The 17147-nt window shown below is 48.6% G+C and overlaps 1 protein-coding gene across 1 annotated transcript in view; it reads right to left on the bottom strand.

Moving 5' to 3' along the window:
* Window positions 1-17147, bottom strand: part of Catsperd (cation channel sperm associated auxiliary subunit delta) — a 39172-nt gene that overhangs the window by 5787 nt on the left and 16238 nt on the right. Inside the window, exons 8-18 of the mRNA XM_035445091.1 lie at window positions 15150-15233; window positions 12067-12217; window positions 11190-11285; window positions 10691-10773; window positions 9618-9794; window positions 9009-9122; window positions 8369-8458; window positions 7483-7541; window positions 5643-5721; window positions 4510-4562; window positions 3250-3324 (exon numbers count right to left, since the gene is read on the bottom strand). Of these exons, the coding sequence (XP_035300982.1) occupies window positions 3250-3324; window positions 4510-4562; window positions 5643-5721; window positions 7483-7541; window positions 8369-8458; window positions 9009-9122; window positions 9618-9794; window positions 10691-10773; window positions 11190-11285; window positions 12067-12217; window positions 15150-15233 (1061 nt within the window). The remainder of the gene's footprint in view (window positions 1-3249; window positions 3325-4509; window positions 4563-5642; window positions 5722-7482; window positions 7542-8368; window positions 8459-9008; window positions 9123-9617; window positions 9795-10690; window positions 10774-11189; window positions 11286-12066; window positions 12218-15149; window positions 15234-17147) is intronic.

A 17147-nucleotide genomic window follows, 5' to 3' on the forward strand; every position in this document is an offset into this window, starting at 1 on the left:
TGAGTTTGAGGCCAGCCTGGTCTACAGAGCGAGTCCCAGGACAGCCAGGACTACACAGAGAGAGACCATGTCTGAAAAAAAGTCCAAAACAAAGATTTCCTGCTTCTGCTCAGCTGGGGCTGCAGAATCGGCTGTGATGGAGAAGAGACCAGCGTCACTGAGGTGAAATCTTCTGGGAATTGTTTCCTGAGAGTCAGAACAGAAGCTATGTGCCGAAAAGCCCAAGGTTGTAATGCACCTCATGCTGGCAGCAGGACTTGGTAATATGTAAGCATCGCCCAGGTAGTGCTGGTTTTAAAGGCATGAGGGAGTCAAGGAGAGCAGCTGAGGCCTGGCAGTGTGAGAGGCCAGGAGAGCTCATTGGTAAAAGCACAGCCTCAGTTAGGAGACTGTGGTGATATCTTGCTTGTACTCTTAACAAAGATTTCCTGACAATCAGAGGGTGGAGCTAGCCACTAGTTATCCACAGACATCTGGATGTCTGTACAGACAGAGGGGAAGTGATATGGCTGGATGGAGAGAGGAATATATGCTAGGAGGAGACAGGAGCTTGGTCTCTTTTATGTCTGAGGATTTCATAGAGGTAAGAGCTCTAGTGGCTGCTGCTCTGCTTCTCTGATCTTTCAGCTTTCACCCCCTAAATCGGACTCTGGGTTTTTACTATTAAGATCAATTAGAACTCGTGCTCCAGGAGACCTCAGCATGTCGGAGATGCCAGGATTCTGGGCGACCATTGAGGACAGCAGCAGGTGTGGGGTGGAGCCAGCCTGAGTCTAGAACAGAAGCTATATCTGCTGCAGAGTGCAGAGCTGGAAAAGTGGACCTGGGAGTGGTGTCTGGAGCTCAGTGTTATGAGTGAGTTCCAGGTGTGGGACGACACTGAGCCACAGGACTTGATTTTCCCTTGATCATCAACAGTATCCTGGTTTTTCCCTCTTGGAGTAGGAAAATACTTAATTTGTAGTTTTTGTTTTATTGGGGTCCATGGTTGAGGGACTTTAGACTTTTAGGGAGACATTGGATATATTTCAAGAAACTGAATTTTTTAAGTGTTTGAATTTCTAAAGATTGGGGCTGTATTTTTAAATATGACTTTTTTTTTTGCAACAGAGTTTCTCTGACTGTCCTGGAACTCACTTTGTAAACCAGGTTGGCCTTGAACTCACTGAGATCCCACCTGCCTCTACCTCCCAAGTGCTGGGATTAAAGGTATGTGCCACTAACATCTGGCTTTAAATATGATATTAATATTAACATGAGCCATTGGGAACCAACATAAAAGAAAAGGCTATGGGTTAATACTGATGTACTTGTGTATCAAGAGATCAAATATCCTGTTTTTTTTTTTTTTTTTTTTTTTTTTTTTTTTTTGTTTGGTTTTTGTTTTTGGAGACAGGTTTTCTCTGTGGCTTTGGAGGCTGTCCTGGAACTAACTCTTGTAGACCAGGCTGGTCTCGAACTCACAGAGATCCACCTGCCTCTGCCTCCCAAGTGCTGGGATTAAAGGTGTGCACCACCAACGCCCGGCTTGGTTTGGTTTTTCAAGACAGGGTTTCCTTGTGTAGCTCTGGCTGTCCTGGAACTAGCTCTGTAGACCAGGCTGACCTAGAACTTACAGAGATCCACCTGCCTCTGCCTCCTGAGTGCACCACCACCACCTGACTCCTTTGTTTTGTTTTGTTTTGTTTTGTTTTTGGCAAGCTTATACAAGCTAGGGTTATCTGTGAAGAGGGAATCTCAGTTGAGAAAATGACTGTGGTGTATTTTCTGGGTTAGTGATTGATGTAGGAGGCCCAGCTCACTGCCAAGGGTGCCACTCCTGGGCAGCTGGTCTTGAGTTACTTAAGGAAACAAAGCATGCAAGCCACGGAGAGCAAGACTGTAAGCTGTGTTCCTCCATGGCCTCTACAGGGTCATGATGTCTTATCATAGTAATGCAAAGTTAGTAAGACAACTTAGGGCCAGGATTGAGGCCTGGCTGTGACTCCAAGTACCACATCAAATAAAGGAGAGGCCTTGCAATGGGCTCTAGTGTCTGGCACAAAGTGACTGCCATGGACCATGAGAAATACAGCAGGATAACTTATACTCAACAGGCCAACCTACCACATGAGTGACAAGGGAGCTCCTCCTGGCAAAGCCATGGAGTCTCTGGCTGTGGAAATCAGTTTCTCCTGTCTATAAGTTCTCTCAGGAGTCACTTCATCTCTTCCTTTAGGAATAACTTTGGGTGTTTCCACTGCTTGTGTGTGTCTATCTCGTGAAAATATTCCCTATCTACTGGGCACGTGTATCTGTGGGAAGTCAGGAGGATGACTTTTTGTTTGTCTGTATCATCTTGATATATAGAATACATGCTGGGTGCCTTGTAGTCTCAAAAAGCCCCAGAGAAAGAAATTTCTTCTCACTCAGACATTAGAGGTAAGAGCACCCCTCTGCTGACCCTGAGGCTGGAAGCAGTCACCTCTGGATCTTATGCTACATAGCCTTAGTTTTTCCCTTTGCTCTAGCACTGAGAATTTCCCTTTAGTCCACTAACACTTGGTCAAGTGCTAATGAGGATCAAATGCCACCCATTTTCCTTCCACAGCTTATGCTGGTTGCCATGGTTACCACAAACCTGTGTTCCCAGCTGCTGCCAAAGGAAGGGGAAGAAAGTGCTCAGAGAGTGCATAGCAATGCCGAATTTTCTTCCTATTCCCTACATTTATCAGTTACAAACTTCTAGCTTAACTAGCCACACCAATGTTGTTTTACATACTAACACCCTTCCCCCCATTACAAATCATAGCCCCTTCCTCCATCGACCCTTTTCAGATATGCCAGATGCTTCACAGCCACACCCCCACTGAGATATTAGCAAGATAACAGGCGACCACTTGGTCAGCCTTTTCACTCTTCTTGGCCCTGTGGATGTGTGGGAATACAAACTGGAGATCTTGTGGGATCTGGGAGAATTTTGAAAAAATAAAGAGACAGGATGAGAAGAATATATGTATTGTTTACCCTCAGATTCCCTTAATAATATTCTGCACTTCCTTAGCATCCTGTCTGGACCCTGAGAGGACACTGAGGGTGGCACTCGGATGTCCTTGATAGATGGCTTCTCGTACGCCACTATGTCCGCCTAGCTCCTGTGGCTGAATGGTCCCCCTGGGCCAGACACCAGTTTTAAATCATTCCTCCTCATTCTCTGGGGTTCTATCCCTAGTGTGTGGAGGGCTGGGAGGTGGGCAGCACACCACTTACTTCTCAATGATGTAAGTGTAGTTTCCCTGCAGCTCCACGGGGTTGAGGATTCCCATGGAACAGGCGGAGATTTTGCTGTAATGGAGAGAAGTGAGGAGACCTGAAGAGGGACTGGACACCCAGGAACTGAACGTTGGTAGGAGGAGGGACACAGGAAGGGGCGCACCTCACCCGGGAGGCTAGGAGGGTGGGACACCTGCCCCAGCTGTGGAGGGTGTGGGCCTGGAATAACCTTAGGGAAGGTTCCAAACCCTGTGTAAATTATAACCTGTGGCTGCAGAGGTGACTCACATGGGGGACGGACTCACAACTTGGTGTAATGCCAGTACCGAGGGATCTGATGCTTCTGGACTGTGAAAGAACTTTCACATTCACATTCACACACCCACACACCCTCACCCACACATCACACGCGCGCGCGCGCGCACACACACACACACACACACACACACACACACCCCTATTCACACAGTCACCCACACAGACACTATCACACACTAACACATACACTCAGACACTCTCACAGACATTCACACACACACACACACACACCTATTCACACAGTCACTTACCCACACAGACACTATCACATACTAACACACACATTCACTCTCACAGACATTCATACACACACACACATACACACATACACACTCACACACACAATAAAAACAGTCTTTAACACAAGAAAGAGCAAATCATCATAGAAAGGTCAAGGAATCTCCATACTAGCAAACTCACGGGCACATACACTATCGCTCCAGAGCATGGCACTGCTACCTCCATGTGTGGCCAACCAATCACCTCTTGGCTCAGGATGGGCTGCTTCCAGGAATTTGTGGTTTTCAGTGTTTTGATTTGTAATAGAACTGTCAATTACATGCAGAATTTTGTGTTTTTTGATATTTAAATTTAACATTTAGTAACATGTAATTTGAACTTAATATCTCAGTGTTTGAATGTCTATTTATTTTTTGTGCTCAAGTGTTTTGCCTGCATGTCTGTCTGAGCACCTTGTATGTGCAGTGCCCACAGAAATCAGATGAGGGCATCGGGTCCCCTGGACCTGGAGTTACAGACAGTTGTGAGCCATCATGCAAGAGCAGCTGTTTCTCTAATAGCTGAGTCTTCCCTCCAGGCCCCGAATTCCCTGTTACAGAGCTGCTAAACATACACAAAAATAGATGGCTGGAATAATGTCACCTCACTACAGTGATTATGCCGGCCCCACCCTGCCTCCCCTGGGGCTGTCACACTCACTTCTGCACAAGAATCTTCTTGGTCTGGTCACAGCCCACTGAGATGAGCGTGGACTGCAAGGAACAGAGGCAGAGAGACTGTCACATACTCCATGAAGAGCTGCTGTCAGCCCTGCTGCTGTGGAATGCTATCTGGGACACATCCCCAAGCCTGATCCTGACACAGTGGTTCTCAGTGCCATGTCTTATCTTCCCAAATCTAAGCTCTGTCCTCAGCAAACACCTAACTCTTTATCTCCTCTCCTCCAAAGTACACAGTCCTACACACTGTAATTGTGTGTAAGAACTGCATTCCTTTTCCTGGCTGAGTAGTAGCCAACCGAATGGATGGGGCCACATTCTCTTTATCCATTTGTCAATTTTCCACTGCCACCCATGGTGAATAACACAGCTGAGAATGATGTACCCACACATTTTTATGTGCAGGCACCTCATTGTCAAGTCTCTGGAAGCACCCAGAACAGTGGTTCTCAATCTATGGGTTGCAACCCCTATGGGGGTCAAACAACCCTTTTTACAGGGGTCACCTAAGACCACCAGAAAACACAGATTATTTATATTATGAATCATAGCAGTAGCAAAATTACAATTATGAAGTAGCAATGAAAATAATTGTGTGGTTGGGGGGTCACCACAACATGAGGAACTTTATTAAAGGGGTGCAGCAACAGGGAGGTTGGGAGCCACTGCTCTGGAAGTTCTATTTCCTCAAATTGGCAAGAATAATTATAGAGATGCCCAGTAAGAAACAGCACTTCCGGCCGGGTGTTGGTGGTGCATGCCTTTAATCCCAGCACTCGGGAGGCAGAGGCAGGTAGATCTCTGAGTTCGAGGTCAGTCTGGTCTCCAGAGCAAGTGCCAGGATAGGCTCCAACACTACACAGAGAAACCCTGTCTCAAAAAACAGAAAGAAAGAAAGAATGAAAGAAAGAAAGAAAGAAAGAAAGAAAGAAAGAGCACTTCCCCTGGAGGATTCTGAAGGACCCCTCCCCCCCAGATGGCAACAGTGGCCCCAGCAATCAGGACAATAGCACTATTATTTTATTTCCAAACCAGATCCTGTCCAGCATGGTGGGACTGGCTTCCGTGACTCAGCACATGAACAAATGTCAGGCAGCAAATATCTGCACATACCAGGGGCTTCAGATCCACGCATGCAATTGTCTTGTCAGCTATGTCCACAGTTACAGAAGAGATGGCATTGCGCTTGATGCTACAATGCAACAGGGATGAGAGGTCTGAGTTACAATGAGCACTGGTATGCTCGTCAGAACCCTTCCCCTCCTGCCAACAGTCCATCTGCACACACCAGGATCTGCCCAACCTCTGCCATCCACCTGCCGGCATCTGCCATGGCTACTCTTGGTTGTCAACTTGGCACAGCCAGAAAGAGGGAACTCCAACTGAGATTTTTGCCCCATCAGGTTGGCCTGTGGGACATTGACTTGGTTAGTGGTTGATGTGGGAAGCTCCAGCAGCGAGGTCCTTGGTTGTATAAGAAAGCATCCGGGCTGGAGATAGCTCAGCCATCAGGCTTGGCTCACAATCAAAATTATAAGAAAGCAGGCTGAGTGCTGGGCCATGGTGGTGCATGCCTTAAATTCCAGCACTCAGGAGGAGGTAGACAGGTGGATCTCTGTTGAGTTCAAAGCCACTCTGGTCTACTGAGTGAGTTCCAGGATAGCTAGGGCTTTTACATGGAGAAACTGCCCTGGTATCTGGGAAACTAGCACTGATTGCTGGGAAACCAGCATGAGACTGATCCAGACCCCCTGAATGTGGGTGTCAGTGAGGAGACCTTGAAAATCTATGGGGCCTCTTGTAGTGGATCAGTACTTATCCCTAGCATAGGAATGGACTTTGGGAGCCCATCCCACATGGAGGGATACTCCCTGAGCCTAGACACAAGGGGGTTGGCCTAGGCCCTATTCCAAAGAATATGACAGACTTTGAAGATCCCCTATGGAAGGCCTCACCTTCCCTGGGAAGCAGGAAGTGTATGGGATAGGTAGGGCATTAGTTGGGGGGGGGAGGGGGGGGGGGGGGGGGGGGGAGAGAAACCTGGGATTAACATGTAAAATAATTTTCTCTCTAATAAAAAAATAAAGAAGGCCGAGCGTTGGTGGCACACGCCTTTAATCCCAGCACTCAGGAGGCAGAGGCAGGTGGATCTCTGTGAGTTCGAGACCAGCCTGGTTTACAAGAGCTAGTTCCAGGACAGTCTCCAAAGCCACAGAAAAACCCTATCTCGAAAAACCAAAATAATAATAATAATAATAATAATAATAATAATAATAATAATAATAACAATAATAATAATAATAATAAATTAAAAAAGAAAAAAAGAAAAGAAACTGCCTCAGACAAACAAAATAAAACAAGAAACCCGAGCAAAAACAAACAAAACAAAACAAAACAAAAAGCAGGCTGAGCCACCAGGAGCAGCCAGGAAGCAGCCAGGAAGCAGCACTCCTCCAAGGTCTCTGCATCAGTTCCTTCCTCTGCTTCTCTTGGAAATGGATTGTGATCAGCCCTTGTCAGTCAAATAAACCCTTTCCTTTCCAAGCTCCTTTTTGTCATGGTGTTTACAACATCAGAAAACAGGCTAGGACACCACACGGACACAGACACGGAGGCGCACACACTCATCACCCAGGCTGGTTTCCAACTCCCTGACTCCCTAAATGATAGCTGAGGCTGACTTTGAACTCTTGACCTTACTGCCCCCACTTTTTCGGAGCTGAGATCACAGTCATGTGCTGCTGCACTCAGGACCTGAGGTGCTGGGCCTGGAGCCCAGGAGCTGCATGCTCCCTGGATGAGTGCTCCTCCAGTGAGGTCCAATGTAGAACTTTAGACTAATATTGTCCCAATGTTCTGAAAGTAGGGTTGCCCCACTTTTCCCACTGTGGGCCTAGGAATCCCTGCAGACAGCAGTGGGGAGCAGCCTTAAGCCCGAGAACTCATCAGATACCTGGCGGTGAAATTGGTGTCCGCGATGCCCCAGTGATGCTGTTGCTGGAGTTCAATTTCCTGTGGAATGGCAGCAGGGACAGACAGACAGACACACTGAGAGACAGCCAGTTACAGTTACAGCAGAGGTCAGCATAGGTGTCACCCCCAAATGGGACAGGGCTAGTAAGAGAAGGGTGACTGATGGTACTGTGGGACCTTGTCCGTTGCTGTCCAGCCCCACTATGTCATATTTCTATGTCATAGGAAACCTTTCTGCAAGTTCTCAGAGGTGAGGGGCTCATGGCCCTTGTGACACCAACCCTTACTGTCCCCCATGAGCTGCAACTTTGTCTCCCCCCTCACTAATATTTAATGTCCCAAGGAGTTGCCTGAAGTGTGGGCTTGGCTGCTAAGGTGACATCATATAGACTAGCCACGTGTTCCTAGGCAACACAGGCAAGCCCTGTCATGAACCTGAGTTTGACAGATGCAAGGGGACAACTGGACCCCCACCTGGTCCCTGGCTGGAACCCAGCCCTCTACCAAGGTTCTCCCAGATAACTCACTCTCATCCTTCCTGTGTCTGGGGCACCCTAGCCTCTCCTGTGTGACAGGGCATGTGTGTGTGGGTGGCAGCTGCCTGTCTTACTCAGGGCAGATGAGTCGGGGCTGTGCAGGAAGGGAGGAGGGAAGCTGATCCCTTCAGAGCACAAAGAAGATGCTGCATGGAGGGTCAGGCAGAATGGCACCTTCCCACCATCCAACCCTTAAGAAGCCAAGGTGGGATAACATATTCCATGGCTGCCCTGGCCTACAGAGGGACACCGTGTCTCATTCACATAAAACAAAACAAACAATGTTATTGGGTCTTGGTAAAGACCCCTGACACGGCCACAGACACATACCAGTTTGTACTTATAGTTGCCGTCGAACGTGTTACCAAACTCAGTGATGTGTGCCTCAAACCCCAGGGAGTGGGGGTTGCTGACCATCACCTAAGATATAACACACAGACAGTTGTCACCTTGTGACAGACACCAAGGAGAACCCTGTCCATCCTCAGCACAGCCAACCTGCTTTTACACACAAGCTCCTGGTTGCAGCACCCCCACCTGGAGTATCTGCAACCTGTCAGTTGAAGCCTTAGAGCCCGAGGCCACTGAGCTGTGAGGCACAGAAGGATGGCATGGACAAGAGGGAGAGTGTGGGGGTGTTGGACGAACCCTGGGTGGGAGGAGGAAGAGACCAAGATGGAGGAGAAGAGGGTGGAGGAGGAGATGGAACAGATGGAGGAGGCGATAGAAGGATGAGATGGAGGAGGAGGAGTTGGGGGAGGAGAAGGCTAAGGGACTAAGGAAGGAAGAGGGAGAAAAGGAGGAAGAAAAATGGGAGGAATGCAGGCAAAGAGAGAAGACAGGATGTTTGGTTGAACGTGAACTTCTGGGGTTGTGGGCTGGCAGCACTGTGGAGTGTGGAGCCTTTGGGCCAGCCCAGTGTGTCCTCGTGCGGTCCAGGTTGGAGGATGCAGGCTGGGTCTACACTCACCAGTGGGATGGGGGTCTTGCCGGGCCGAGGTATCATAAGTGCAGACAGGTCCAGCTTGCTGTTCATGTCTATGGTGAACATCTGATTTACCATGTTGCTTTCCAGAAGCTCCACCTGGGGAAGGTGGTGGGAAATCAGCGAAGGCCGTTTCCGCCCTGTCTCCAGAAGCAAGGGACAAGTGGGCGGTGCTGCATCTTAGGCACAGACTCATCCTCACACGGAGAGCCACAGGTAGACCCTGGGTCCCCAGAGCACTCATGCAGACAAGCATCCCCACTACCCTTTTCCAGGAACTGAGTTCTTCCAGAATATTTTTTTTTTGTCTGTTTCTTGCTGAGTTGCACGGGCTTGAGTGGAATTTGAAATCCTTTTACTGAAACCTCCCAAGAAACTAGAAGGACAGTCCTCTACTTCTACCTCACTGAAATTTTTTCCTTCAGCTTCCCCCGTTCTAAAAGCAGAGATGGGTGCAGGGAGTGGCTTACTGGAATGTGATTCCTCTCCATTGTATGAGGTCCTAGGTAGCATCCGCAGTGCCACCAGCTACCCACACTGGAAATAACCACACAAGTCACCAGGAATTGACTTAGATCACAGGGGGTCACCTACATTGCACTGTTCCATCTCAAATTTGGGGTTCATGAGAACAGCCTGCACGTTCACAATGCACTTCTTAAAGTCAAACAACGGGAACTGAGGGTCTGCCACCATTATGAGGATCTCCAGCATGCCAGTGTCCGTAAAGGAGATGCTTGTATCTTCAATCTGTAGAGACATCTTCGACAGCTACGGGGAAACCCAGCTCTGAGGCCCAACCTTCGCCTTCCTTCTTTCCTTTTCATTTTGTTTCTTTCTACAAGGTCTTGCTCGGCAGCCCCCGCTGGCCTCACAAACACAGCAATCCTGCTGTCTCAAGCCTCCCGACAACTGGGGCTGGCATGTAGACTCAGCACCGCATGCCCAGCCTACTACTTTAAGAAACAAAAATGTTGTTATATTTATTTATTTGTTGTGTGAGTGCACACAGGGTGGAGGAGGTGGGAAGACAACCTGGCAGTTCTCTCCCTCCACCATGTGGATCCCAGGGATCGAACTTAGGTCTTTAGGTTTGGTGGGGGAGGGGGTGCTGTGATCCCTCCACACCCCCACCCCCACCCCCAGGCTCTTCAGCCCCCCTCCAATCAAGCCTGGTTGCTATGTGTGTTTTGAATATAATGCTGCTGGGGATGGAGCCTCAGCCACATCAAGCACCCATTCTCTTGGGAGGGACAAGCCAGTCACTTCATATGCATATATTTCACTGTTTTTCTTTGTTCTGTTTTGTGGTTCTGGTGCTTTGAACCTGGGACCTGGTCCTAATTAATTTGCTTGTAAGGATAACTGTATGGGTAGTTCACAGTGGGTAGAGCGCTTGCCTGACATGCACAATCCTGGATTCTATGTGCAGAATCCCCCAAAACTGGGCATGGTGGTGCCTGCCTGCCATTGGAGCACTCTGCAAGGATCAGGACAACACCGTTATCCTTGGCTTTAAAAGAAGTTCAAGTTCAGCCTTAGCTACACGAGGCCTTGCCTCAAAATAAAATGACATTTCACTAGTGTGATGCTTAGGTTTCAACGAGGGGCAGGGGCCTAAGAAGGAAGGTTCCCATTGCAGCTGTTGGCTGAGGACTCAGACACACCTGGATTACGGAGGTTCCCAGGTAACCCTGACTCCCGTAATACAGTTGGTTATCCTTCGTCAGCAGAGCCAGCTCATAAGTATCTGGGAAAGAGAAAGCAAAAGCAGAGATGAGGTCAGGTGCCAGGAAAGGTGCAAAGCAAAGGGGCCAGTGAAAGTGTAGAGGTGCTTGCTGCCAAGCCTGAAGACCTAAGTTTGATTCCTGGGACCCACACAGTGGCTCCTCTGACCTCCACACACTCACCGAGGCACGCAGGCAAACATCCTCACACCCACAGCTGCAAGAAGTAAGCAGGAATAAGAAACAAACAAGAAAAGACAAAAATCAGTCATCCCTCACCGCAACCCCACCAAGCGTCAGGGTTCGCAGGCCAATCACAGCTGAGCTGAGGCGTAGGAGGGAGCCTGACTCAGTCACGGGTGGGGGATGGGAGGCAGGAAGGCTGAAGTGAGGCAAGAGGGTTGATAAAAAGCAAGCCCAAGACAAGTGGGCCACATACTTGAAGCAACGCTGTGGATGGAGATGCCAGTGGAGGAGATATCCGAGGTGAGACGCCTCTGCCCTTTCCACAGCTGCACGGTGTCCATGATCTGGCCTAGGAGGGGACAGGCAGACGGTGATGACGCGTGTCCCTCGCACGCGCACCGTGTCGATGGACCCGGGATGGGGGGCCTCCCTGCACAGCTCCCACACCTCTCCTCTGCATTCACTGGGTTCTTATGGCTTGCCTTTGGTTTGCTATTCAAAAGCCCAAGGAGAGAAACTCGGCAGACACCTGGGGAAAGGCGACCCCTCTGAGTCTCTTTGGTAATGGAGCTCTGAAAAGTGACCCGATGTTGTCAAGGAAACTAAAACCTAGGAGTGGAGCATCAACCAGGAGGTTGCGGCAAGAGGAACCAGACTTCCTAGGCTTGTCTGGGATACAGAATGGCCTCAAGGCTAGCGTGGTAAACTTAGAGTCCACATCAAATTGACTAAGAGGTGGATGCGGGTGTGGGAGGGTGAGGGGGTGGGGGGCAGTCAGGAGAGGAGCCCCACCGAGAATACCCCAGTGAGGGGGGCTGGGGGCATGGTCAGGGTCGAGGGAGCCTGCTTAGAATTCCCCAGTACAGGCCAGCCTTCAGACCTTCAGCGCCTCTTCAGCACCTCTCTGAAAGTCTAGCTCAGCTTGTAACCCTGGCAATAAGAAGGCACATCAGCAGGGTCCCTGGGACTTGATCAGTCCCAGGTTGGGTGAAGTTAATATTTTTTTAAAGTAAATGAAAATAATTGAGCCTCTGGCCTCCACGTGCACATGACCATACACAAAGATCTGGGGTCCCTAGTCCAAACCCATCCCCACTGGTGGAGGGAGGCCTGTAGAGAGTGCAGCTCACCTGCGTTGGGGGACACCAACAGGCTTAGCTGACCCCAGAGGACCAGAAATCCTCTGTGGCCTGTCTTGATGATGACGTCAAGATATTCCTTGTACTGAAAGGGTATCCCTGCACTGTTGTTCAGGGGGTGCTCCAAGTAATGAAACATACCCTGAGATAAGAGAGGCAACCGAGTTACACTGGCAGATCCACTGGGACAGTCCTGTCCCGTTCAGCCTGCATCCTGAAGAGGTATTAAGGCAGGCATTTCTTAAGTCAGGGAGGTAGCCATCAGGTCTGGGGTACTCCAGGGACGGTGTTGGGAGAGGCCAAGGACATTGCCCAATCCCCAGTCCTTCCCAGGATGCCCCAGAGAGCGGCTCCTACAGAGAGGCCTTCCCCAATATCTAGGGGGAAAGTAATGGAGACTGGTTTTGTTTTGTTTTGTTTTGTTTTTTAAGGCTTAAAAATATTACTGATATATATATATATGTGTGTGTGTGTGTGTGTGTGTGTGTGTGTGAGAGAGAGAGAGAGAGAGGGGGGGGGTGTCCAAAGGCTCTGGATCCCCTGAAGCTGGAGTTGCAGGTCACATAGTATAGATCCTGAGAACTGAATTAGGACCTCTTCAAGGTTGGGAATCAATGGTAACTGCTGAGCCACCTCTCCAGGCCCTGATGGTTAGTCAGGGGGACACAGGCCTCCAGGCACTCCTGGGAGAGAGTACTTGGCCTCTGGGTATGAGTGGGAGAGTGTTGATCAGGTTAACTGAGGTAGTAAGACCCAGCCACTGTGGGCAGCCCCGTTCCCTAGGTAGGGCATCTAAGAAAGCTGAGCAGGAAGGAGCCAGCAACTGCATCCTTACATGCTTCTGCCCTAAGTTTCTGACCCGACTGTTCTTGGTGAGAGGCTGCCGAGGTCACACTGCAGGGATGAGTTATTTTAATTTACATGTAAACCTTTATGTCTGTGTGAGTATCTGTCACACATGTTTGCCTATCTAAAGACACTAGATAGACATAAGACAGACCCAGATCCCATGGACCTGGAGTTATAGATGGCTGTGAGAGGCTGAACATGGCTGCTGGTAACAGGGTCTTATTATGTAGATCAGCCTGGCCTTGAACTCACAGATCTGTCTGTCTCTGCCTCCGGATGTGTGTGCCACCATGGCTTGTTCCCTGCCTTGTTCTTTTTTAGACAGAGTCTCACTGCCATGGAATTCATCAAATAGACCAGGCTGATAGTCTCAAAGGCCCTGGGGATACCCCTGCCTCCATGTCTCATGCTCTGGCATGTTCAGTGCAAGTCATCACTGTTAGTATCCAGGCATCTGTACTGCCTGTCCTTGGGGTTCGGACAGGATACGCCCTCAGCTGCAGCCACTAAGAGCACCCACCTGTGCATATTCACTGGGTTCCCTTAAAAAAGACCCTGCCCACCTCCCATCCTTCTCTCTTTCTTTCTCTCCCTCTCTCTTTTCTCTCTCCTCTCTCCTGCTGCTCCAGTCTCTGGAGGCTGGTCTCCTTACTTCCCTTTCCTCTTTTTATGATTCCTTTCCTTAATTAAAACAAAACAAAACAAAAAACCCTCTGCTTGAACCCTGTTGCATGGCATCTTTCTCTAGAGAGCTGCTTTTCTTACATTACAACAACCACACTTGGCTTTTTTTATGGGTTCTGGAGGATGCAACTTGGGTCCTCATGCTTACATGCTGAGCATTTTGCTGACTGAGCCCAGGTATAGAGTTTAAAGACCACTACTGGTCAGGCATTGGTGGCGCACACCTTTAATCCCAGCACTCGAGAGGCAGAGGCAGGCGGATCTCTTGAGTTCGAGGCCAGCCTGGTCTACAAAGCGAGTGCCAGGATAGGCTCCAAAGCTACACAGAGAAACCCTGTCTCAAAAAAACCAAAAAAAAAAAAAAAAAGACCACTACTGACTTGTGATTCATTATGTGGCACCCGAGACTTTTCTAGAAGTCGCCACATGAGGAGGAGCAGAGATCCCTATGCCCAGCAAGCCTGCACTGGCTCTGAGCATGGTTGCTGTCTGAAGAGACAGTATCTGGGATGTAGAATGCTGGAGCTCTGGATGCTGGGAATCACAAAGCATGAGAAGATTGACGGTGCACCCTGTCCTGGCATGGGTACCCTTCTGCTCCATGCTTTGCACACAGTAGCTGATTGCCTCTGCAAGGCCCGCCAGAGATGCTTCCTGGGACCCTATAGCCCTCCCTGGTCAACATCACCAAGCTGAGCTGAGTGCAGGGAGATGAGCTGCAAGTCCAAAGTACTCATGACCCAATTCAGCTTTAATCATGGAGCTGCCCCAGTAATGGGTCAAGGGTGTTAACTGCATGACCACCATGTGTGGAGGGAGCCCTAAAGATAGACCACATGCACTTTTACAGACCCACAGACTAAGGGCTGATCATGGGGTGAGGAAAAGTACTTGGTAGAGAGTTAAGGAGTAGAAAATCATCTTCAAATTTCTGATTTTGCCAAGGGTGTGGACCAGCAACAAAACCCTGCATAGGGCTAGGTGGGTGGATGGGTGGATGGATGGATGGATGGTTATTTGGGTGAGTAGGTGGCTAGCTGGCAGAATGACTTGATGCATAAGTGGTACCTGAATGGGCAGATGAATGGAAAAATCTGTGTATCTCAGGTACAGAGAGCAGACTACCTGCCTAGCATGTGTGTCCTCCCATCATTTGGGAAATAGAGACAGAAGGATGAGAAATTCAAGGACAATCTTGCCTAAGGGAGGCCCTATCTCAAAACTAAGAAAGTAAACAAACAAACAAAAAATCCGAAAGAGGGGCTGGAGAGATGGCTCAGAGGTTAAGAGCACTGGCTGCTCTTCCAGGGGTCCTGAGTTCAATCCCCAGCAACCACAGGGTGGCTCACAACCATCTGTAATGAGATCTGGTGCCCTCTTCTGGTGTGCAGATATACATGGAAGCAGAATGTTGTATACATAATAAAAAAATAAAATCTTTTAAAAAATCTCAAGGAGCTAACTGTACTGGCAGGAGCCCCCAGCTCTGGGGACTGCTCCCAGATCTCTGTGGTCCCCTCAGCACCCTCTGTGGTACTCACCAAGTCTTGTTTCACCTCAAGGATCCCCACCTGAGACATGGAATGAAAGTAGAATATGCCTCCTAATGTCCCGTTAAATCTGCCCTGTGGAGCAAACAGGAAATGTTGCAAGTGAGTGAAATAACTGCGACAATAACACACTATCATTTGAGACAACGCAGTGTCTTACACTTAGCCCTGAATATAATCGACATCACTGGTGATGCTCAGGAAGGCAAATCTCCTGCCTCCAGAATACAACAGCCATAGCAGAGGGCCAAGGACAACAGCTTCTTCTGAGAGGACAGGGTGTGACACTGATCATACTAGAGACCCAATTCTGTTGTCCATATCTCCCTGCTACCTCAGCCCCACATTTTCTAAGATATAGGTGTATTTTTTTAAGGATTTATTTATGTGTTTTATGTATATGAGTGTGCATGTATCCCTGCAGGCCACAAGAGGGCGCCAGATCCCATTACAGATGGGTTTCAGCCACCATGTGGTTGCTGGGAAATTGAACTCAGTACCTTTGGAAGAGCAGCCGGTGCTCTTAACCTCTGAGACATCTCTCCAGTCCCAAAATTATCTCTTGATCCCCAAAACTGAACTTTTGCTGGACCACACATTCAAGCTCATAACACACATTGAGGTAACTTAAGACTTAAGGCTGCTTAGTGACATACCTTTTAATCCCAGCACTCAGTCGGTAGAGACAGGTAGAATTTTGAGTTTGAGGCCAGCCTGGGGTACAGAGTGGGCTCTAGGACAGCCAGGGCTACACTGAGAAAACCTGTCTCAAAACATCAAGAACAACAACAAAAGACTTAAGACTGCTATCCTACTGTGTGCTCAGCCTGTATGTTCAACCTCCCTTTAAGAGAACAATGTAAAACCAACCTTGCTATGCTTTGGATTTGCCATGTAAGGTAGCTGTGTAGCTGCAAAGTTTTTTGTTTGTTTGTTTGTTTTGGTTTTTTTGGTAGAGTTCCTGCACTAAAGGGACTCTACTGCCATGCCCAGCCGTAGCTACAGACTTAAGTCATGTCCTCTCCCATGCCCCTGACACAGGGTAATGTGTGTGGTGGTCAAGCAGCCAACAGGTCAGAAGCAACATTAACAATGAATAGCCCACATTTCTCAGAAGTAGCCTTTGCATAGTGTTCAATAATGGTCATTTGCTAAAGAGTCATTTGAGGTCAAGAAAGTGGCTTTTTGGGGGCTGGAGAGATGGCTCAGAGGTTAAGAGCACTGACTGCTCTTCCAAAGGTCCTGAGTTCAATTCCCAGCAACCACGTGGTGGCTCACAACCATCTGTTATGAGATCTGGTGCCCTCTTCTGGTGTGCAGATATACATGGAAGCAGATGATGTGTACATAATAAATAAATAAAATCTTTTTTAAAAAAAGAAAGTGACTTCTTGGGCTGGAGAGATGGCTCAGAGGTTAAGAGTACTGACTTCTCTTCTAGAGGTCCTGAGTTCAATTCCCAGCAACCACATGGTGGCTCATGACCATCAGTAATGAGATTTGGCGCCCTCTTCTGGCATACAGGCATACACGCTGGCAGAACACTATACATAAATAAATAAATAAATAAATAAATAAATAAATAAATAAATAAATCTTGAAAGAAAGAAAGGAAGGAAGGAAGTGACTTCGGCCTCACAAACTATATTAAAGATTTCTGTAGAGACTCTTACCCACTGGGCATGGTGCTAATGCTTTTAATCCCAGCACCTAGTGGGTAGAGGCAGGCAGAACTCTGTGAGTTTGAGGCCAGCCTGATCCATAAAGCAAGTTCCAGTACAGCCAGGACTATTAAACAGAGAAACCCTGTCTTGAAAAAAAAATATTAAAAGCTCAACGTCCAATAGCTAGGCAGGAAAACAGGTGGGACTGGCATACCGAGAGAATAAATAGGAGGAGAAATCTAGAGAGAGAGGGAGTGAGAAAAGGAGACAGAGAGGACGCCAGAGGCCAGCCACACATCCACACAGCCACGCCGCCAGCCATGGA

This window comes from Cricetulus griseus, chromosome 5, assembly GCF_003668045.3.
Source record: "Cricetulus griseus strain 17A/GY chromosome 5, alternate assembly CriGri-PICRH-1.0, whole genome shotgun sequence".
NCBI classification, from domain to species: domain Eukaryota; kingdom Metazoa; phylum Chordata; class Mammalia; order Rodentia; family Cricetidae; genus Cricetulus; species Cricetulus griseus.